Source organism: Oncorhynchus nerka, linkage group LG23 (genome assembly GCF_034236695.1).
Source record: "Oncorhynchus nerka isolate Pitt River linkage group LG23, Oner_Uvic_2.0, whole genome shotgun sequence".
Taxonomy (NCBI): domain Eukaryota; kingdom Metazoa; phylum Chordata; class Actinopteri; order Salmoniformes; family Salmonidae; genus Oncorhynchus; species Oncorhynchus nerka.
Genome location: NC_088418.1, coordinates 29,107,877 through 29,130,813, shown reverse-complemented (window position 1 = coordinate 29,130,813; position 22,937 = coordinate 29,107,877). Strand labels below are relative to the sequence as shown.

Below are 22,937 nucleotides of genomic sequence, written 5' to 3'. Positions count from 1 at the left end.
AGTATCTGTCACGATCTGATTTTAGAAATCCTTGTTTATTCTCTATATTTTCGTTAGGTCAGGGTGTGACTAGGGTGGGTACTCTAGTTTTTGTATATCTATGTTTTCTTTTTCCTTGTTGGCCTAGTATGATTCCCAATCAGAGGCAGCTGTCTATCGTTGTCTCTGATTGGGAATCATACTTAGGCAGCCCTTTTTTCCACCTTCAGTTGTGGGATCTTGTCCTTGTTTGGTTGCATGTGTTTGTGTGCACCACGGTTGCGTCAAGTTCGGTTTCTGTTTACCTGTTTTTTTGTGAAAGTTTCACTTTATTAAAATATGTGGAATTACATGCACGCTGCGCCTTGGCTCATCTATGATCTATGATCATTGAAGACAGTGAACGTGACAGTATCCCCATTTATTTGGACACATTTCACCTAGTCGGCTCAGGATTCGAACCCACAATATTTCAGTTACTGGCCCGACGCTCTTAACCGCTAGGCTACCTACCGCCAATATAAGTGTATACAAGTTATAGTGTTAATATTGTGTATTGGTAACAGCACTTCCTTTCTCTCGTCAGATTTGAACATGGACTTCCTCCTCAACTTCCTGTTTAGCCCTCTGCCCACCTCGGCCATCGTCTCCCTGTTTGCCTTGATGGGGGCTGCCCTGGTCTACCTCAACACCAGGCCTAAACCCCTCACTATGCCTGCAGACCTCAACTGCCAGACCGTAGGAGTCAAGGTAAGGACACTCTCCGGCTGAATTCCAAATGGACCCCTAGCCTCTACCTACACCCTAGGCACTCCTGTATCTGAGAGGATTGGATCACATGGTTGAGGGTCAATTCCATTTAATTTCAGTCAAATCAGGAAGTCATAAACAGATTCCAATTGTAATTTTCCTCATTGCTTTTCAATGTGTCTTCCCTTATATGTCATTGCTCTCCCTCATATCCAGGATGGAGCGAGGAAAAGTGCCCTGCAAGAAGATGACAACCTGATGTCGTATTTTCATGACGACGCCAGAACACTGTACGAAGTTTTCCAGAGGGGACTACAAGTCTCAGGTCACCACCATATCTCCTTCTGTCACATATATCTTGTGTCTGCAATAAGAATAAAAGAGAGGTTTTTGGAATCAACATTAGAATACATAGTAGTATTCATGTCTGACTGAGCGTAGCAAGGTCAGTGAGATTGTGTGGTTATCATAATGAGGAGATCAAATCCATATCTCCTTTACAGGTAATGGACCCTGTCTAGGCTACAGGAAACCAGGGCAACCGTACCAGTGGCTGAAATACAAACAGGTATGACACTATCACTGATATTACCTACATAGGCCAGCGTTTCTCTGGGTCTGAATTCAGAAAAGATTTTGTATACAACATTTTGGAAAAAATACTGAATGAGCCAATGGCTTTTCTAAGTGGTTCATGCTTTTACATTCATTTGTGTTTGTATGTGTATTTATTTGGTATCCCAATGTGTTAGGTCCTGTCCTAACACATTAAGGCACTTACATCACACAAAAAACCTTACATCATATAACACCACTAAATATCTACAATACAACATTTACAATACCACCATACAACAATATTACAATGTACACTACCGTTCAAAAGTTTGGGGTCACTTAGAAATGTCCTTGTTTTTGAAAGAAAAGCACATTTTTTGGTCCATTAAAATAACAACAAATTGATTAGAAATACAGTGTAGACATTGTTAATGTTGTAAATGACTATTGTAGCTGGAAATGGCAGATTTGTTATGGAATATCTACATAGGCGTACAGAGGCCCATTATCAGCAACCATCACTCCTGTGTTCCAATAGCACATTGTGTACGCTAATCAAAGTTTATGATTTTAAAAGACTAGTTGATCATTAGAAAACCCTTTTGCAATTATGTAAGCACAGCACTATTGTGCTGATTAAAGCAGCAATTAAACTGGCCTTTAGACTAGTTGAGTATCTGGAGCATCAGCATTTGTGGGTTCTATTACAGGCTCAAAATGGCTAGAAATAAAGCACTTTCTTCTAAAACTCGTAGTCTATTCTTGTTCTGAGAAATGAAGGCTATTCCATGTGAGAAATTGCCAAGAAACTGAAGATCTGGTACAACGCTGTGTACTTCCCCAACACAGAACAGTGCATACTGGCACTAACCAGAATAGAAAGAGGAGTGGGAGGCCCCGGTGCACAACTGAGCAAGAGGACAAGTACATTAGAGTGTCTAGTTTGAGAAACAGATGCCTCACAAGTCCTCAACTTGCAGCTTCGTTAAATAGTGGCTCTGGGATGCTGGCCTTCTAGGCAGAGTTGCAAAGAAAAAGCCATATCTCAGACTGGCCAATAAAAAGAAAAGATTAAGATGGGCAAAATAACAGACACTGGACAGAGGAACTCAGCCGAGAAGGCCAGCATCCTGGAGACGCCTCTTCACTGTTGACGTTGAGACTAGAAATTTCTAAGTGACCCCAAACTTTGTAGAGAGCGTGTGCTAGCGTGTTTGCGTATGCGTGTGAACCTGTGGGTGTCTCTTCAGTCTGCTTTGTTCCATGAAGTGTAGTTTTATGTTTTTTTTAAACCTGATTTTACTGCATGCATGAGTTACTTGATGTGGAATAGAGTTATATGTAGTCATGGTTCTGTGTTGTACTGTGCGTATCCCAGAGTCTGTTCTGGAGTTGGGGACAGTGAAGAAACCCCTTTGTGTCATGTCTTGTGGGGTATGCATGGGTATCTGAGCTGTGTGCTAGTCATTTGAACAGACAGCTCGGTGCTTTCAACATGTCAATACCTCTCATAAATCAAATCAAATTTGATTTGTCACACGCACCGAGGTGTAGACCTTACATTGAAATGCTTACTCATAAGCCCTTAACCAACAATGCAATTTTAAGAAAAATATCTAAAAAAGTAAGAAATAAAAGTAACAAAAGGCAATAAGAGGTTACTGGTACAGAGTCAATGTGTGGGGGCACCAGTTAGTCGAGGTAATTGAGGTAATATGTACATGTAGGTAGAGTTATTAAAGTGACAATGCATAGATAATAACAGACAGTAGCAGCAGCGTAAAAGAGACAAAAAAGACTAGTGATGCAGTCAATCTTTCCTCTACTTTGAGCCAGGAGAGATTGACATCCATGGCATTGATATTAGCTCTCTGCATACATTTAAGGGCCAGTCTTGCTGCTCTGTTCTGGGCCAACTGTAGTTTGCCTATGTCTCTCTTTGTGGCACTTGACAATATGACTGAGCAGTAGTCCAAGTGCGACAAAACTAGGGCCTGTAGGACTTGTTTTGATGATAGCAATGTCAAGAAAGCAGAGAAGCGTCTTAGCTATTGTTGTATCAATATGTTTTGAAAATGACAGTTTACAATTCAGGGAGACACCAAGCCATTTAGTCTCCTCAACTTGCTCAATTTCCACATTATTCATTACAAGATTTAGATGAGGGTTAGAGTTGAGTGAATTGTTTGTCCAAATTACAAAACTTTTAGTTTTTAAAATATTTAGTAGTAGCTTGTTACTTGCCAATTTTCTAAAACTGACTGCATGTCTTTGTTAAGGATTGCAGTGATTTCACTTGCTGTGGTAGCTGATGTGTATAATGTTGTACTATCAGCATACATATATACACAGCCTTTACTCAGTGCCAGTGGCCGGTCATTAGTAAAGATTGAAAAAAGTGAGGGGCCTAGAAAACTTCCTTGGGGAATGCCATACTCTACCTTGATTATGTTGGAAAAGCTTCCATTAAAGAACACTAACTTTTCTGTTAGATGGGTCATTCTTGATCCACGATACAGCAGGGGATATAAAGCCATAATAATACATTTTTACAGCAGCAGATTATGATCGATAATGTCAAATGCTAACACAGCTCCCACAAGCTTCTTATCAATTTCTTTCAGCCAATCATCAGTTATTTGTGTTGAGTGCCCTTCCTTATAAGCATTGCGAAAGTCCATTGTGAATTAGTTTACTGTAAAATAGCATTATATCTGGTCAAACACAATTTTTTCCAAAGGTTTAGTAAAGGTTGGTAGCTGGCTGATTGGTCGGCTGTAAAGGGTGCTTTGCTATTCTTGGGTAGTGGAATTACTTTTGTTTCCTTCCAGGCCTGAGGGCACACACTTTCCTGTAGGCTTAGATTGAAGAGATAGGAGTGGCAATATAGTCCGCTATCATTCTCAGTACTTTTGAGACCCAATTTTGCCTCGTCCCTCTCAACTACACATTTTTTAAATTCCTCATCGATCCACCCGGGATTTAACAGTTTTTACAGTAATTTTCTTAATGGGTACACGCTTATTAGTAACTGTAATAAGCAATTTCATAAATGTGTTAAGTGCAGCGTCTTCAACAAAGGAATCAGTACAAAACCTCTTGTAATGATCTCTTATACAGTACACTATATTAGGCCCAACCTTTGGACATTTTTTCTATTTATTTTTTATTGTAGCCTAGATATGGCTACAATATTATGATCACTACATCCAAAGGATGTGGATACTGCTTTAGAGCACATTTTTGCAGCATTAGTAAAGATGTGATTAATATATGTGGATGATTTCATTACTGTGCTGTTTGTAAATACCCTGGTAGATTGATGAATAACCTGAACCAGGTTGGATGCACTGGTTACAGTTTGAAGCTTTGTCTTGCGTAGACAGCTTGATGAAAGCCAGTCAATATTTGTCACCCAGAAAGTACACATCTCTGTTGATATCACATACATTATCAAGCATTTCACACATATTATCCAAATACTGACTGTTAGCACTTGGTGGTCTATAGCAACTTCCCACAAGTATAGGCTTTAGGTGAACCAATCTGTAGCCATATTACTTCAACAGCATTTTACATGAAATCCTCTCTCAGCTTTACAGGAATATGACTGAATATAAACAGCAACACCTCCCCCATTGGCATCCCTGTCTCAACTGTTGATGTTATAACCATATATTGCTACCACTGTATAATCAAAATAATTATCTAACTCAGAGAGAGCCAGTATATGAATGCGTTCTGTTTCTAGCAAGTTATCGTTTTCATTAACCTTGTTTTTTAGGCTACATATGTTAATGTTAATAATACATACGTTCATTTGTAGCGCTTATCTGGGTTGTTTGATTGTTGTTATTGCTTTCCTGGGAGACTTGTTATTGCTTTATCAGAGGTAGTCATGACAGTGACTTGTCCGTAATTAGAACTTTTGATGGACAGACGGATGCGTAGGTCATTCTTCATGCATTTGATCAAGCTCTGTATGTATAGACACCGTAACATCCTTGACTTTGACCTTTAATGTAATGCCTTCCACCGCAGGTGTCCAATCGGGCTGAGCACCTTGGGTCAGGGCTGATCCATAGGGGCCTGAAGCCGACCCCTGATACCTTCATTGGTATCTTTGCTCAGAACAGACCAGAGGTGAGACATTTTTTCTAGGTTGAGTATATTTCATCTATCACTGTCATTGATGCATACAGAAGTTGCAGTTATTGAACTGTTTGAAAAATCCGAATTGGTATTGTATTCGAAATGGGCAAGACAAGGCCTCCTGGGTGGCGCAGTGGTTAAGGGCGCTGTGCTGCAGTGCCAGCTGTGCCACCAGAGACTCTGGGTTCGCACCCAGGCTCTGTCGTAACCGGCTGTGACCGGGAGGTCCGTGGGGCGACGCACAATTGGCCTAGCGTCGTCCGGGTTAGGGAGGGGTTGGCTGGTAGGGATATCCTTGTCTCATCGCGCACCAGCGACTCCTGTGGTGGGCCGGGCGCAGTGTGCGCTAACCAAGGTTGCCAGGTGCACGGTGTTTCCTCCGACACATTGGTGCGGCTGGCTTCCGGGTTGGAAGAAGCAGTGCAGCTTGGTTGGGTTGTGTATCAGAGAACGCATGACTTTCATCCTTCGTCTCTCCCGAGCCCGTACGGGAGTTGCAGCGATGAGACAAGATAGTAGCTACTAAAACAATTGGATACCATGAAAACGGGGTAAAAATGTAACTAAAAAACTAAAAAAAGAAATGGGCAAGACATGAGCTGTGCACATGAGTGTTGATCCATTGAACATTGACCCTTTGCGGCTTATTATTGCTCCCTGCTTGTTCTTTGGTCCAGTGGATTATCAGTGAGCTGGCCTGCTACACCTATTCCATGGTGGCGGTGCCCCTGTACGACACCCTGGGACATGAGGCACTGGAGTTCATTATTAAGAAAGGTAATTGGGCCTTCTCCACCATGTACTGCACTTCATTAACAGTGTTAATGAGGACAGGTTTAGGCCTGTCATTCCCTAAGGGTTCCACAAGGCTTGTTCCCAAGTCCACTATATTTTACCTTGACTGATCTTCTTCTTATTTTTCCTCTCTCACTTGTTAACTCCACCTCCTCCCTCTATGCCACTGCTAGTATAGTGCAAGCCTTCATAAACCCTTTATAACTCTCACATAGATGCTTTAGAAATCATTTATAAACAAATGTAATGCTATAAATGCTACATTTGGCAAACTCAAGATCCATGGACCTGTTGCAACCCAGTATGAATACATACATGCATGCATGCGTACAAATAAAGAAAAAAGCTGAAATGTCTTGATTCAATAAGTATTCAACCCCTTCATTGTGGCAAGTCTAAATAAGTAAAAATGTGCTACACAAGTCACATAAGTTTCATGAACTCCCTCTGTGGGCAATAATAGTGTTTTAACATGATTTGTGAATGACTACCTCCTCTTTATGCCCCACACATACAATTATCTGCACGGTCCCTCAGTCGCGCACTGAATTTCTAACACAGATTCAACCACAAAGACCAGGGAGGTTTTCCCAAATCCTCACAAAGAACAACCCCTATTGGTAGATGGGTAAAAATGCAGACATTAAATATCAAATCAAATTGTATTTGTCACATGCGCCGAATACGACAGGTGTAGACCTTACAGTGAAATGCTTACTGTCATGTATGCTCCCTCTCCGGCCTTTAGGTCACCAGGCTGCTCATTATGGAGCACACCTGTCACCATCGTTACACGTCATCAGACTCACCTGAACTCCATCACCTCCCTGATTACCTTCCCTATATATGTCACTCCCTTTGGTTCCTCCCCCAGGCATTATTGTTTCTGTTCCAGTGTCATGTCTGTGCATTGTTCGTGTTTGGTATTATGTTACGTTTATTTATTAAAACACTCACTCCCTGAACTTGCTTCCTGACTCTCAGCACACATGTTACACTTACTTACCCTTAACCAACAATGCAGTTTTAAGAAAAAGAAGTGTTAAAGTATTTACTAAAATAAACTGAAGTAAAAAATAAGAATAAAATAAAATTTAAAAAATAGAAAATAACAAATAATTAAGGAGCAACAATAAAATAACAGTAGCAAAGCTATATACCGGGGGTACCGGGTACCGGTTAGTCACTGTAATTGAGGTAATATGCACATGTAGGTAGAGGTAAATTGACTATGCATAGATAATAAACAGAGAGTAGCAGCAGCGGGGTGGACAATGCAAAAAGTCCAGGTAGCCATTTGATTAGCTGTTCAGGAATCTTATGGCTTGAGGGTAGAAGCTGTTAAGAAGCCTTTTGAACCTAAACTTTGTCCTGAATACAAAATGTTTTGGTCAAATCCAATACAACACTCTCTATATTTTCAAGAATAGTGGTGGCTGCATCATGGTATGGGTATGCTTGACATTGGCAAAACCTGGGGAGTTTTTCAGGATGAAACTAAATGGGATTTAGCTAAGCACAGGCAAAATCCTAGAGGAAAACTTGCTTCAGACTGCTTTACACCAGATACCGGGAGAGGAATTCACCTTTGAGTAGGACAATAACCTATAATGCAAGGCCACATCTACACTGGAGTTGCTTACCAAGAAGACAGTGACTGTTCTTGAGTGGCCAAATTAAAGTTTTGACTTAAATCTGCTTGCAAGACTAACAGAGCTTGAAGACTTTTGAAAAGAATAATGGGCAAATATTGCACAGTCCAGGTGTGCAGAGCTCTTAGAGACTTACCCCAAAAGACTCACAGCTGTAATCGCTACCAACGGTGTTTCTAACAACAGTATATTAACTCGGGGGATGAATATACTAATCAAGCTATATTAGTATTTTATTTTTATTATTATATTTTTATTATAATTTTTGACATTACATAGTGTTTTGTAATTCATTTCAATCCCACTTTGTAACGCAACAAAATGTATAAACATCCAAGGGGGGTGAATACTTATGATACCCACTGTACATACACGTTCCAGCTGCCACATTTTCAACTGATTGTTTGTGATTTCAGCGGACATATCCACAGTGCTGTGTGACAAACAGAACAAAGCCGAGACACTGCTGGAAAACTGTGAGAAGGGAGAGACGCCTGAGCTCAAAACCATTATCCTCATGGATGCCTTTGACACCGAGCTGACCGCACGGGGCGCAAAGTGTGGGGTGGACATTCTGTCCCTGAAGGAAGTGGAGGTACTGCACTGTATGACAGTATATAGGGATGTATAAGAAAATAAACATTTACACACATTGGCATTGAGCAGGTGCTGGGGAACAAAATATTTGTCAAGTAAAGATTGCACACTTTAATCTATGCTTCGAAGCTTTTCGACCCTTGGGGTCTTCATCAGGTGCCTCCAACCACGGCTCTGGCTCTGACAGTGACTGAGGCTTCAAACGCACAACTGACTTTTTTCCTACAGAATTGTTATTATTATTATTTTTTGTTTCTCCCGAGGGGTTCCTCAAGGGTCTATGATAAGTCCCAGCTGTATTTTACCCATGCTCAGAGAACAAATTGACCTTAATCATAGATAGGAGTTGGGAATGTAAAGCTGATCCTAACAACCATTTGGGGGATAATACTGCAGGACTTACATTGCCAACTTAAGCTGTCTTATCTCTAATCCTGTATTTTCTTAATGAGGTCCCAACTGTAATGGGTCAAGAAAGTTATAGTGGTAATCGCTACTCTCTAGGGCAGTGTTTTGCAAATCCCTCCTCACGTCCTTCTACTCAGTTCTTCTTATTTGACCTATTCCAGTTAAAGCACACCTCAACTAATGAAGTGCATGGTTATTAGTTGACGAGTTGAATCAAGTGTGCTGGTACTGAAATTCCATAGTCTTATACCAGCGCAATGCAAGACAATGCTGAAATACATACAATTTGTGGAACTGTCTGGGAGTACTCAAGAAGAGTTTTGGTAAACAATGCTAACGGGTAGTTAAGCAAGTATTAGTCCCTAGTATTTCAGTGGCCATGCCCAATGGAGAGCAAATGCTGTCCTCTTTTCAAACATGGCCAAAAAACTGTTTTAGATAAATCAATTGAATCCTAAATATTTTCTAGGCTCTGGGGAAGGACCATCTACACAAGCCAGTTGTAAGTCAAATTCACACAATATGTTACTTGTATATTTTTTATCCAGTCTAAATATTTAGCTGTATTTAAGCCACCTGCTTTTGATTTCAAAATAGTTATTTTCTGCCAACATTGTATGTAGAAATACTGCAATAAATGTGTGTTTTTGCTTCTCCTACAGCCACCAAAGCCAGAGGACCTCAGCATCATATGTTTTACCAGTGGAACTACAGGTTGACCATACTGTACTTTTGTGTGTGTGTGTGTGTGTGTGTGTGTGTGTGTGTGTGTGTGTGTGTGTGTGTGTGTGTGTGTGTGTGTGTGTGTGTGTGTGTCTCTCTTGTATATCATGTGAACACCCTCCAAATATTAGTTATTGGTTTCAGGTGACCCTAAGGGAGCCATGCTGACTCATGAAAATGTGGTCTCAGATGCAGCAGGTGTGATTAAAACCTTTGAGGTATGCATACTCCATCAGGAACTGACATATAAACACTGCCTAGGTCCAGGTTTTACCCTGTAGGAACGGTATCTTACCCATAGAATAACATCTAGAATCCCATAAAGTAATTCAATAACATATACAGTGAGCTCCAAAAGTATTGGGACAGTGACACATGTTGTTGTTATTTTGTCCCTGTACATCAGCACTGGATTTGAAATGATACAATGACTATGAGTTTAATGTGCAGACTGTCAGCTTTAATTTGAGGGTATTTTCATCCATATCGAGTGAACAGTTTAGAAATAACAGCACTTTTTGCACAAAAGTTTTAGTGCCCCCCCCAAAAAAATGCTTACCGTCCCTGTTATTGTAATGGTGAGAGGTTAGCATCTCTTTGATATTTGTGAGTCTGTAACTTTCTCACTCAAAACAAGGTTGGTTATTAAAATCAGATCTAGCAATAATATCAAGGGGCTACAAATCCAGGGCTTAAAAACAAAGCTGTCATTGTACGCTGATGATTCATGTTTTCTTTTAAATCCACAATTTGGATCCCTCCACAGCCTCATAGAGGATCTAGATACTTTTTCTAACCTCTCTGGATTACAACCAAATTATGATAAGTGGGTGGGTTGCATATGTGTGTGGGAGAAAAAGAGAAAGAGAGAGATCTTGTAAAAATGTAGCTTCTTGTGAATGGCAAAAAGAGAGGCAAGCATTCACACGGGATTTGGTTCTGGATTGCCGAGATTTGTAGTCATGTAATCATAACCTTCTGAATCAATTTGTGTCCCTCACAGATTTCCGTGGTTCCTACTACTCAGGATGTGTCCATCTCCTTCCTGCCTCTGGCACACATGTTTGAGAGGGTTGTACAGGTGAGTTCACAGTCTAACTGAAAACTGGTATTGCATTTTTTTGCATTAACTCAACATTATCTTTGAGTACCTCCAGCTTTAGCATGGAATCCATGACAAATACTTTATGACAAATAGTTACTTTTTTCAATGTATTTATTTAGTATTTTATCCAGGCAAGTCAATGAGGAACAAATTCTTCTTTCTTGTTACAAAAAAAAAATGTTTTCTATTGACAAGTATCTCTTACATTTTTCACCTATGGGAGCAGAGGACATTGAGTTCTCTGAGTTGAGTATTGAGACTGATGGGTGCTAGTCTAGAAGTGCTTGTGTTCTGTCCCAGACAGTGCTGTATGGTGCTGGGGCCAGGGTTGGATTCTTTCAGGGAGACATTAAACTACTGCCAGACGACATGAAGAACCTGCAGCCCACCGTCTTCCCCGTGGTGCCGCGACTTCTGAACCGCGTATATGACAAAGTGAGTTATTAGTCTGCGGTCCTTCTCCTGAAGTGTGCACTCATACTGTACACTAACCCCACCACTAATCTCAGTGCTTTACCTAAACCTTACCCACAGCAAATTGTTGCATGTCAATAGAGTTACAGAGTTACAGTTACAGTTACAGAGTTACAGTTACAGAGTTACAGTTGAGAGCTGTAATGGATAGTTTGAACATCTACAGACCATTCAAAATTGATGTAGTTCTGTCCTTGAGCTGTTCTTGACTATTAATGTTCTGTATTATGTCATGTTTCATGTGGACCCCAGGAAGATTCGCGGCTGCTTTTGAATAAGCTAATGGGGATCCAAATAAAATACCAAAGAGGACTATCTATATAATATGAGACCAAAATGAGTATCCTTTCTCTTTCTACTGTAGGTCCAAAGTGGAGCCCAGACCCCCTTCAAAAAATGGCTCCTGAATTTTGCCATTGACAGAAAGCTTGCCGAAGTTAAGGAGGGTGTCATCAGAAAAGACAGTATATGGGACAAGCTCATCTTCCACAAAGTTCAGGTATTGTACTCTCCAAGTAGGAGTGAGTCATCGTGTTCAAGGAGGTCAATAATGCTATTGCCATTGTTGTGCCAACAATCCTTGGAGGCTACATGTAAACCGTTTCCTGTGCCTAAAAAGGCAACAGGGGAGAAAAAGAATGTTCCACTGCAGGGGCTGTGAATTGGGAGGTTGTTATGGTACAGAATGCTCGACAATCTAGAACGTGTCGTGTCGGTTCTCTGCAGGAGTCGTTGGGGGGACGTGTGCGAGTGATGGTGACGGGAGCAGCGCCCATCTCTCCCTCCGTTCTCAACTTCCTACGAGCATCTCTGGGGTGTCAGGTACTTTAGCACCATCTACCCATCTATTATCTACCATAGATCTACCGTCTACCCATCAATTTTATTTCTACCACTCAAAAGGGCTTTTCACACTGCATGTTCTTGGCCCATGGCTATCCTTTACCCTAGCTTATGCTCTTTTTACACAAGCATGTGTTAACCCTGGGCTAACTGAAACCCAGCGGTCACTTTTTGGAGTAGAATATTCAAATTAGATGACATTGGAGCTCTGTGATTGTGATTGAAGTGCAGTGTGAACAGGACTTATGGGTTTCCAAAACTCTTTAGTGAGACACCTCCGTCAATGATCATATTGTTGCGGACGACACAACAGTGGTAGGCTTGATTACCAACAACGACGAGACGGCCTATAGGGAGGAGGTGAGGGCCCTCGGAGTGTGGTGTCAGGAAAATAACCTCACAATCAACGTCAACAAAACTAAGGAGATGATTGTGGACTTCAGGAAACAGCAGAGGGAACACCCCCCTATCCACATCGATGGAACAGTAGTGGAGAGGGTAGTAAGTTTTATGTTCCTCGGCGTACACATCACAGACAAACTGAATTGGTCCACCCACACAGACAGCATCGTGAAGAAGGCGCAGCAGCGCCTCTTCAACCTCAGGAGGCTGAAGAAATTCGGCTTGTCACCAAAAGCACTCACAAACCTCTACAGATGCACAATCGAGAGCATCCTGTCGGGCTGTATCACCGCCTGGTACGGCAACTGCTCCGCCCACAACTGTAAGGCTCTCCAGAGGGTAGTGAGGTCTGCACAACGCATCACCGGGGGCAAACTGCCTGCCCTCCAGGACACCTACACCACCCGATGTCACAGGAAGGCCATAAAGATCATCAAGGACCACCCGAGCCACTGCCTGTTCACCCCGCTACCATCCAGAAGGCGAGGTCAGTACAGGTGCATCAAAGCTGGGACCGAGAGACTGAAAAACAGCTTCTATCTCAAGGCCATCAGACTGTTAAACAGCCACCACTAACATTGAGTGGCTGCTGCCAACACACTGACTCAACTCCAGCCACTTTAATAATGGGAATTGATGGGAAATGATGTCAAATATATCACTAGCCACTTTAAACAATGCTACCTAATATAATGTTTACATACCCTACATTATTCATCTCATATGTATACGTATATACTGTACTCTATATCATCTACTGCATCCTCATGTAATACATGTATCACTAGCCACTTTAACTATGCCACTTTGTTTACATACTCATCTCATATGTATATACTGCACTCAATACCATCTACTGTATCTTGCCTATGCCGCTCTGTACCATCACTCATTCATATATCTTTATGTACATATACTTTATCCCCTTACACTTGTGTCTATAAGGTAGTAAAGACCATAAGTTTGTCATTATTATATAACAAAACCAATCCTGTGCCATTGTGGATCTTGTAATAGCACTGAGCAACTGAGGCCGTGTGCTTTTGTTTGGAGAGCAGAGATGGCCTCAAATGTATTGATCTGTCCGTGTCGCTGTGACAACCAGATCTCATTGACCCTACTGATCTCTCGGTTCTGATTGGTTCTCCAGATTTTCGAGGCATACGGCCAAACAGAGTGTACTGCCGCCTGCTCCTTCACTATGCCGGGAGACGCCACTTCTGGTATGTCACTACAAATATTTACAACCTCACAGAGGATGCTAAATTAAAAGGATAGTTCACCTAAATGTCTAGTCTTTTGTTTCCTTACACTAAAAGCAGTCTATGGACAAGGAGAGACTGCAATCCATTCTTTGTGTTTGTTTACCTAGCCACTTGTACCAACCCCAATGTAACTTCGTAATTTGGTTGAACTATCCCTTTAAGTTGAGAACACTTGCATCCTTTCTTCTTACTTCCTTCTCAAAATAGGGACCTTATATAATCACCCAAATGATAAAACAGGTGTTTCTTTCCTCAGGGCATGTTGGAGCTCCTATACCTTGTAACATTGTGAAACTGGTTGATGTTGAAGAGATGAACTACTTTGCTTCCAATGGTGAAGGGGAGGTAAGTGGTTGTCACTACCTAGCCATGCTGCAATGTATGGAAAAACAAAAAAATGTCAAAGCAAATTTTTCAACTTGCCTTGGGTGTTGTTTTCTTCAAACCATAAAACAAGCTGGTTATTTAGTAAATGTCCAGAATAATCTGGCTATCATTTTTGGAGAATGTAGCAATGTCAGGGGTCATTCAAAAGCATGGGGGGGGGGGGGCATGGTCTTTCCCCGATTTCCCCAGACTTTTTAATTTGTAGAAAATTAGCTCAAAGGCACAATATGTAGCTTTTTGGGCGACGCGACCAAATTCGCATACACATGTGAGTTATAGATCTGTCATTCTCTTTGAAAGCAAGTCTGAAAAGTGGCAGGTCTGTTCTTTGTGCGCTATGTCTTTACTTACTGTTCTTAACCCTTGTGTTGTCTTAAGGGTTAAAAATGACCTGCCACTAGGTTTAACAGCGGCGAAAACCCCCTAAATGATATTTTTTAAACTTGAAATGTAATGACTTTTCCAAAAGCGACCCGAACATTAGAAAAAGTGAAACATCGCCTTTGTTCATATTTCCATGAAAGCTGTACACCACCAGGGTACAAAGATTGTCTTAGGGTCATTTTTGACCTGGCAGTTATAAAATAATTTACACACCACAAAAACTATACATATACACACACACACACACACGAGAAATCTTGAATATGTGTGCTACTGATTGAACTCAGTCAGCAGCTCCTGAAGAGGAAGATCGCCATGGTTGGCACAGTTAGAAAGAACAAGCCTGAGCTCCCCCTGCACTCCTCGCAACAAGGGGGAAAGAGGCCTTCTCAACAAAGTTTGCCTTCACACCCACCACCACTCTAGTTTCTTACCTCCCAAAGAGGAACAAGAATGTGGTCCTCGTGAGCACACTGCACAAAACGGCTGAGATCAGTGATCGTGAGGACATGAAGCCAGCCATCATCCTGGACTACAACCACAAAAAAGGAGGCATGGACAATCTGGACAAGGTGATTGGAACTTACAGCTGCAGGAGGATGACTGCCTGGCCCCTGGTCATCTTTCATAACATCATTGATGTGTCCTCATACAATGCCTTCATGATATGAAACAAGATCAACCCTATCCGGATGCCTGATAAGCGGAACAAGAGGGTGTTCCTGGAACAGCTGGGAAAGGCACTTGTAACCCCACACATTCAAAGAAGGGAGCACCTCCACCGCACAGAAGCCTCTGCAGCACTTGTGAAAGCTGTTCAGGGGGCTGAATCTTGTCCTGATCCACCTGAGACTGCAGCTGGGGCAGGCAAGAGGAGGAGATGCCAATTCTGCCCCCAAAGAAGGACTGTAAAACAAATACTATGTGCTTCACATGTGAGAAATACATCTGCAAAGTCCATGCACACACACTTGCATACTGTCCTACATGTGCTAATTAGAGTTGATTGATTTATGTTCTTCACATTTTTTATTTGTATCTATTATCTTATTTTATTCTTATTTTTGTTGTTTATACACCTTGTGGGTGGGGGCAATGGTTAAAAAAATGGGAGAATACTAGTATTCCTCATTGCACAGTATATAAGAATATATCACTATGTTGCCAAAAAAGTTCAAGACTTATTGTTTCCCTTCAATAAAAATGCATTCAAAACTACTTTCTGCACATTTCTGCTACTTTCTTAGGCTATACAAATGCTATCTCTTGCTAAAAAAAACAGCAATAATAATAAACCTCTACTTTAGTAAAGAAAACAATTATGACAGGTGTGTTGTAATACAAACGAGTGGTGTCCACTCATTAAATGCAGTCTTTCTGCATTGTGAAGAGGGAAAACTCAGATAGTCAAAGTTTGTGATGAATGACAGGTTGGGGTTTAAAATTAAAATGACGCTGCTTTATTTTAGGGGTTCAGTGAAGGCGGGTAAATTTTTACCCTTAGGACAAGGGGAGTATACAGAATGTTAAGACTACACAAGAGTTAAGTTGCTTCTTTTTACTGTCAGTTTTGCACACCAGCTTCAAATAACTGATATATTATTGGTTATTGAAAATAGATTTCAAAATAAGTTTAGATGTTATGATGATCCTCTACAATGATTCTCTACACATTGTTTGTTCAGTCACAAACAAATGAAATTATGAAAAAACATTTTTTTTAACTTTCATTTTTTTACATGTATATTCTCTCTTAGTTTAACCTTTTGAATGAATTGGTTGCTATGGCTTGCCTGCCTTAGAACTAGGAGCTGGAGTTTTTCCTGGTCAGGTCACATGGCCTGATCAGGTCACATGGTCCCCGGCCGTACTTAGAACACAAGGAGAACACTTCACTTACTGATGCATACTTTTCTATTTCCTCAGGTCTGTATCAAAGGTAAAAACGTGTTCATCGGATATCTAAAAGACCCTGAGAAGACAGCAGAGGCCCTGGACAAAGATGGCTGGCTACACACCGGAGACATTGGCAAATGGCTACCGGTGAGATTCTCGTAGATACAAACTGAACCGTAGGAACAATAAAATAACCTGAATTTATCTCCGCATACAATCAATCCGACATCAATTTCCATGACAGTGGTAGAGGAGTTTCATATCAGGACCGAGTAGAATAGCTTTCCCGTCTCTCTCCTGTTCATTCAACTCAAAGCCAGACAAGCAATCAGTGGGGTGAATTACTGAGTTTGTGTGTCATCTGCAGCATCGTTATACTTTCCAAACCCAACTATTCTATTATTACAAGCAGGACAAAGGGCAGTGCAGATTACCGTTATGGGCGGTAATTCATCTGAATTGAATTACCTGAGTCAAGATTTCACTATTTCTATACTGGGGTCTGCATCATCATCAGCAGGGCCATTTTATTGTCGTAGTTGTACAAGGTCATACAGTGTCTTGATTTATAAAATGTACACCGTTTTTATACAACATTTCCGTTACAAAAATGTATAAATGCATTTAAAAAAAACAATAAATCACATTTTCAAGTTCAATGGTTATGAACCAAAACATGGACATACACAGATTGGATCATACAATTGTGTCTAAGGACATTATAAAACAAGACCCCAAGACTGTCATTATTTGTAAGCAGAACTGGCTTTGCAGGCTGACATAGGGCCCGATTCTGACGGGAGTGAAGGATAAATGGAACGTACTGTAATTTCCCTTTTATGCACTTTTCTCTATGAGTACTCTAATAGTGTGCTATTCACCTGCTATTTGCTTTGGTCCTGATTCAGACTTAGGAAATAGCACCTTTCCTACAGTATGCACTTCTCTGTAGTTGGTATTCAGACTTACCTTATGAAGGTGCGTAATGGGCTTTGTAGGTGTGGATCCCTTGCATGCGCTGAATAAGTGTAATTAACCACTGACAACACTCCTATGTTCTGGCCAACAGATTATCTCATGGATTTTTAATTTCAGTACATTTATATTAAGCCATCTTTAACCTGTTGCGACGATCCCGGATCCGGGATCGTGAATACAGCCTCAAGCTCATTACCATTACTCATTGCTCATAACGCAACGTTAACTATTCATGAAAATCGCAAATGAAATTAAATCAATATACTAGCTCTCAAGCTTAGATTTTTGTTAACAACACTGTCATCTCAGATTTTCAAAATATGCTTCTCAACCATTGCAAAACAAGCATTTGTGTAACACTTTTGATAGCTAGCGTAGCATTTAGCATAGCATTTAGCGTTAGCATTCAGCAGGCAACATTTTCACAAAAACCAGAAAAACATTCAAATAAATCATTTACCTTTGAAGAACAGATGTTTTCAATGAGGAGACTCTCAGTTAGATAGCAAATGTTCAGTTTTTACAAAAAGATTATTTGTTTAGGACAAATCGCTCCGTTTTCTGCGTCACGTTTAGCTACGAAAGAAACCTGTATCCAGGATTGTGTAAATCTATCCGCAAGCTCATTAGCATAACGCAACGTTAACTATTCATGAAAATCGCAAATGAAATGAAATAAATGTATTTGCTCTCAAGCTTAGCCTTTTGTTAACAACACTGTCATCTCAGATTTTCAAAAATATGCTTCTCAACCATTGCAAAACAAGCATTTGTGTAACACTATTGATAGCCTAGCATAGTATTATGCCTGACATTCAGCAAGCAACATTTTCACAAAAACCAGAAAAACATTCAAATAAAATAATTTACCTTTGAAGAACTTTGAAGAACTTCAGATGTTTTCAATGAGGAGACTCTCAGTTAGATAGCAAATGTTCAGTTTTTACAAAAAGATTATTTGTGTTGACAAATCGCTCCGTTTTCTTCATCACGTTTGGGTAAGAACAAAAAAAAAATATATATATATATTAAGTCATTAAAACGCGAACTTTTTTCCAAATTAACTCCATAATATCGACAGAAACATGGCAAACGATGTTTAGAATCAACCCTCAAGGTGTTTTTCACATATCTATCGATGATAAATCCTTCGTGGCAGGTGACTTTCTCTTCTGAAGAAATGGAACGCACATGGACCTAGAGATTACGCAATAATTTTGACACAGGACACCGGGCGGACCCCTGGTAAATGTAGTCTCTTATGGTCAATCTTCCAATGATATGCCTACAAAAATACGTCACAATGCTGCAGACATCTTGGACGAATGGCAGAGAGCATAAGCTCGTTCACGGCACATTCACAGCCATATAAGGAGACGATAGAAAAACAGAGCTTCAAAAATTCTGCTCATTTCCTGTTTGAGTTTCCTCTTGGTTTCGCCTGTAGCATGAGTTCCGTGGCACTCACAGATAATATCTTTGCAGTTTTGAAAACGTCAGAGTGTTTTCTTTCCAAAGCTGCCAATTATATGCATAGTCGAGCATCTTTTCGTGACAAAATATTGCACTTAAAACGGGCACGTCTTTTTATCCAATAATGACATAGCACCCCCATAGGTTGAAGAGGTTAAATACAGTGCAACTTTTAGCTGACAGACTCAGAATATTAGGGATAAATGAAAGAAATACCTCTAAATATATACATATTCATCATCTTTTCAGCAGCAATTGGTAGATACAAAATTTGTATTTAAAAATAATTAAATGTACAATAGTAGGCTGTATCCGCGTCCTGCATGCACTAACCATGGAACTGTGTGACGACACAGTTTAGAGTAGCATGCACATGGATACAGTTTGTGGATTACCTTGACGTTGTGACAGGATGGCCCGCAAGCCCACCTCCACCACAAAGGGCAGCGAGGGGTCTGGGTGTTTCAGCAACGGCTGCAGGATTCCACGCCAACTTTACATTTACATTTAACATTTAAGTCATTTAGCAGACGCTCTTATCCAGAGCGACTTACGGGGGGGGACACCTTTGAGGAGAGAGTTGAGAGGCGATGGAGCTGAAGTTCCTGATGAAGCGGTAATAAAAGTTGGCAACCCCCAAAAACCTTTGTTGTCCCTTTATGGTGGTTGGGACTGGCCATGCATGACCTGACCACCCATCTTCCTTCCTCTCCTCCATAACCACTCCCTGTGGGCTGATCCCATATCCCAAGACGGAAACCTGATGGAACGGGTTAGTATGTAGCGGACATCGTTGAAGCTGGTGTCCCTCCTGGCCATAATAGGGACAGAGCCCCAGTTGTTTCCGGCGGCATCACTCAGCCGCGGGGAGGCGTGTAGCCCCTACCTCCAAGGGGTCAGGCTTAAACTCATATCCGTCAACGAAAGAGGGAGAGAGGCGATGGAGTGCCAATGCTCCCGAAGGAGGTTATCCAGACGGATGGTCATCGTGATGAGTGCATCCAATGAGAGGATGTGTCGTCTCGGCATGCCAGCTTTGTCTGGACCTCCTCACGCAAATCCTCTTCGGAATAAGGTGTGGAGCGACGGCTCATTCCATCTGCTGGATGCTGCCAATGTACGAAAGGTGAGTGCGAACTCCGCAACAGTCTGGTCCTCCTGCCGTAGTTGGAGTAGGTGCTCATCCCCCCTCTCTGCCCTCCGGTGGATAATCGAAGCCTCCTCTGAACAGCACCATGAACCTCCCATAAGAACCCAGCTTCTCCCCTCTCCCAGATGGCCGTAATCGATCCAAATGCATGCCCTGTCAACAGGGAAATAACCTTGGCAACCTTGGACCGCTCGGTAGTGGGGGCACCCGTTTGCTGAGCAAAATAGAGGGAGCACTGGAGAAGGAAGCCACGATATTTGAATGGAGTCTCGTCATATTTGTCATGAAGGGAAAAACGGGCATCACTGACCAGAGCAGACTGCTGAATGGGCCGGCTCGACTCATGGTAGAGGATCCTCCGCTCGTTGGGGGTGACGCCTCTTAGAGGACCTCATCCACCACCCTCCCTAGTTGCGCTAGCTGATTGTGCTGCCGGCGAAGTAGGTCTCCCTGTTCGTCGACCATCTGGGAGATGTCTCGGTTGGCTGCTGCTTCCATTTTGAGAGGCAAGATTCTGTAATGTAATCGCAGGGAGTCAGGAAACAAGTGCAGTTAGTGAGTTAATTACAAAGAACATTGATGGATGCAAACCAAAGGCACTGTCTAACATGGAAAACATAAACAATATTGCCTGGTGGGTGATCAGGGTAGTGATGGAGTCCAGGTGTGGCTCATAACGAAGCGCAGGTGTGCGTAATGAGGGTTGCCAGGCCCGGTGGTGAGTAGAATGGAGACGTCGAGCACTGGAGAGGGGGAGCGGGGTAGACATGACAGGCTATAACCTATACAGTACCAGTAAAAAATTGGACACACCTACTCATTCAAGGGTTTCCATTATTTTTACTATTTTCTACAGTGTAGAATAATAGTGAAGACATCACAGCTATGAAATAACAAATATGGAATCATATAGTAACAAAAAAATGTTAAACAAATCAAAATATATAATCCGCCACACACTTCATTTATTCGATTGCCACTCAAACATACTTAAGTTCAAGGTCAGAATACGCATAGAGAGAAAAGTGCATAAAAAGGGAATAACTCTGGTCAGAATCTGGCTTTTTGGGTGGAGAATAATTGAAGGTGTGGCAGAGGTGTGTCTAGTGTCTCTGATCTTGACTTAATTCCCCAGTGGTGGAAAAAGTAATTTTCATACTTGAGTAAAAGTAAAGATACCTTATTAGAAAATTAAGTAGAAAATGAAAGTCGCCCAGTAACATACTTCTTAAGCTAAATTCTAAAAGTATTTGGTTTTAAATATACTTATGTATCAAAAGTAAATGTAATCGCTAAATTATACTTAAGTATCAAAAGTAAAAGTACAAGTATAAATAAATAACAATTCCTTTTATAAACCAAACCAAACAGATAGCCAGGGGCATGCTCTAACACTCAGACATAATTAACAAACAAATCATGTGTTGAGTGAGTCTACCAGATCAGAGGCTGTAGGTGTGACCAGGGATGTTCTCTTGATAAGTGTGTGAATCAGACAATTTTCCTGTCTTGCTAAGCATTCAAATGTAACAAGTACTTTTGGGAGTCAAGGAAAATGTACGGAGTAAAAAGTACATCATTGTCTTTAAGAATTTAGTGAAGTAAAAGTTGTCAAAAATATAAATAGTAAAGTAAATTACCGATACCCCAAAAAATACCAAGTACTTTACACTCACTGTAATTCCTTAAAAATTCCACCACCTGTACACGCAAGGAAACCATGAATAACGTCTAGCAAACAAACCAGTTCCAAGTGGATTTTTTCAGATAGAAAGAACACCATTCTCCATGCACTGTCATTTACAACTTGATAAGGGCAATTGATAAGAGCCAGGTAAATGAGTAATCCATTTGGAAAAGGAAATTGTAAATATAAATGACACTTGTTCTAGATATATTTGACCTAGTAAACGCTGGAGACAAATGTGACTCCAGTCACACGGCAGCAAACTGAAACATATCAACTTTCCTACAGTAATGTTTATTAAATGCTGTTACATTACAAAAAATGTAAATTGTATGGCCTTTTAACTTGCAAGGAGGGGCGCTCTTGAATGTCGTAATTATAAGCTACCACGTTTCCTATTTCTAAATATTAGCCACTATCAGTACTGACTGTCAGTAGGCCTAATAACAACACATATTGCACTGCAAATGTACTGTTTGATCCCTTCAGGTGGTATTGCCTACTGTACATTAACAGCATTACATTGTTTTGTTTACCTTCATTTGCTTCCTCTGTAAACGGCCATGTGAATGTTGATGAGGAGCATTAGTAACAGTGGATAATGATCTTTTTTTTAAAGACATGTAGGCTAATTCAATTGTAATGGAGCGGAGCGCAGACCAAGCCATAACAGTTTGAACCAGCCACTGTGCCATGACTGTGTCATCACACAGTTCCATGGTTAGTGCAGGCAATAGGCGATAATAATTCTATGTACACCAATCTTCCAACATTACCATGGGATCAATTTTTTTCATTAATCAACTCACCGTTTTCTTTCTTTCGTGTGTAAAGGCTCCCCAAACCTGTTTTATATGATTCATAAATACTTTCCTAACCCTAATTATAAACTGAGTGGTTCGAGCCCTGAATGCTGATTGGCTGACAGGCGTGGTATATCAGACTTTATACTGCGGGTTTGACAAAACACTTATTTTTAGTGCTCTAATTACGTTGGTAACCAGTTTATAATAGCAATAAGGCACCTCTGGGGTTTGTGGTACATGGCCAATATACCACGGCTAAGGGCTGTATCCAGGCACTCTGTGATGCGTCATGCCTAAGAACATATTTTAAGTATATTTTATATACTTTATTATTTTCAGAATATTTTTTAAATCTATCAATTGGTGCTGAAACAGACGAATATGCATATATTTAGATGACTTTCTTTCATTGATCCCTAATTTTCTGAACCCGTTCTTTCTATATATTCTATTGAGTCTAAAAGAACTAAAAG

General features: G+C 40.9%; 1 protein-coding gene across 1 annotated transcript in view; it reads left to right on the top strand.

Moving 5' to 3' along the window:
* acsl5 (acyl-CoA synthetase long chain family member 5) overlaps positions 1–22,937 on the top strand; it is a 30,804-nt gene that overhangs the window by 4,493 nt on the left and 3,374 nt on the right. The window contains exons 2-17 of the mRNA XM_029629639.2: positions 566–729; positions 946–1,054; positions 1,233–1,297; positions 5,329–5,430; positions 6,117–6,216; positions 8,303–8,481; positions 9,361–9,393; positions 9,554–9,605; positions 9,759–9,832; positions 10,618–10,695; positions 11,020–11,154; positions 11,558–11,692; positions 11,920–12,015; positions 13,589–13,661; positions 13,960–14,048; positions 16,401–16,517. Coding sequence (XP_029485499.1) covers positions 574–729; positions 946–1,054; positions 1,233–1,297; positions 5,329–5,430; positions 6,117–6,216; positions 8,303–8,481; positions 9,361–9,393; positions 9,554–9,605; positions 9,759–9,832; positions 10,618–10,695; positions 11,020–11,154; positions 11,558–11,692; positions 11,920–12,015; positions 13,589–13,661; positions 13,960–14,048; positions 16,401–16,517 — 1,593 coding nt within the window. The 5' untranslated portion in view covers positions 566–573. The remainder of the gene's footprint in view (positions 1–565; positions 730–945; positions 1,055–1,232; positions 1,298–5,328; positions 5,431–6,116; positions 6,217–8,302; positions 8,482–9,360; positions 9,394–9,553; positions 9,606–9,758; positions 9,833–10,617; positions 10,696–11,019; positions 11,155–11,557; positions 11,693–11,919; positions 12,016–13,588; positions 13,662–13,959; positions 14,049–16,400; positions 16,518–22,937) is intronic.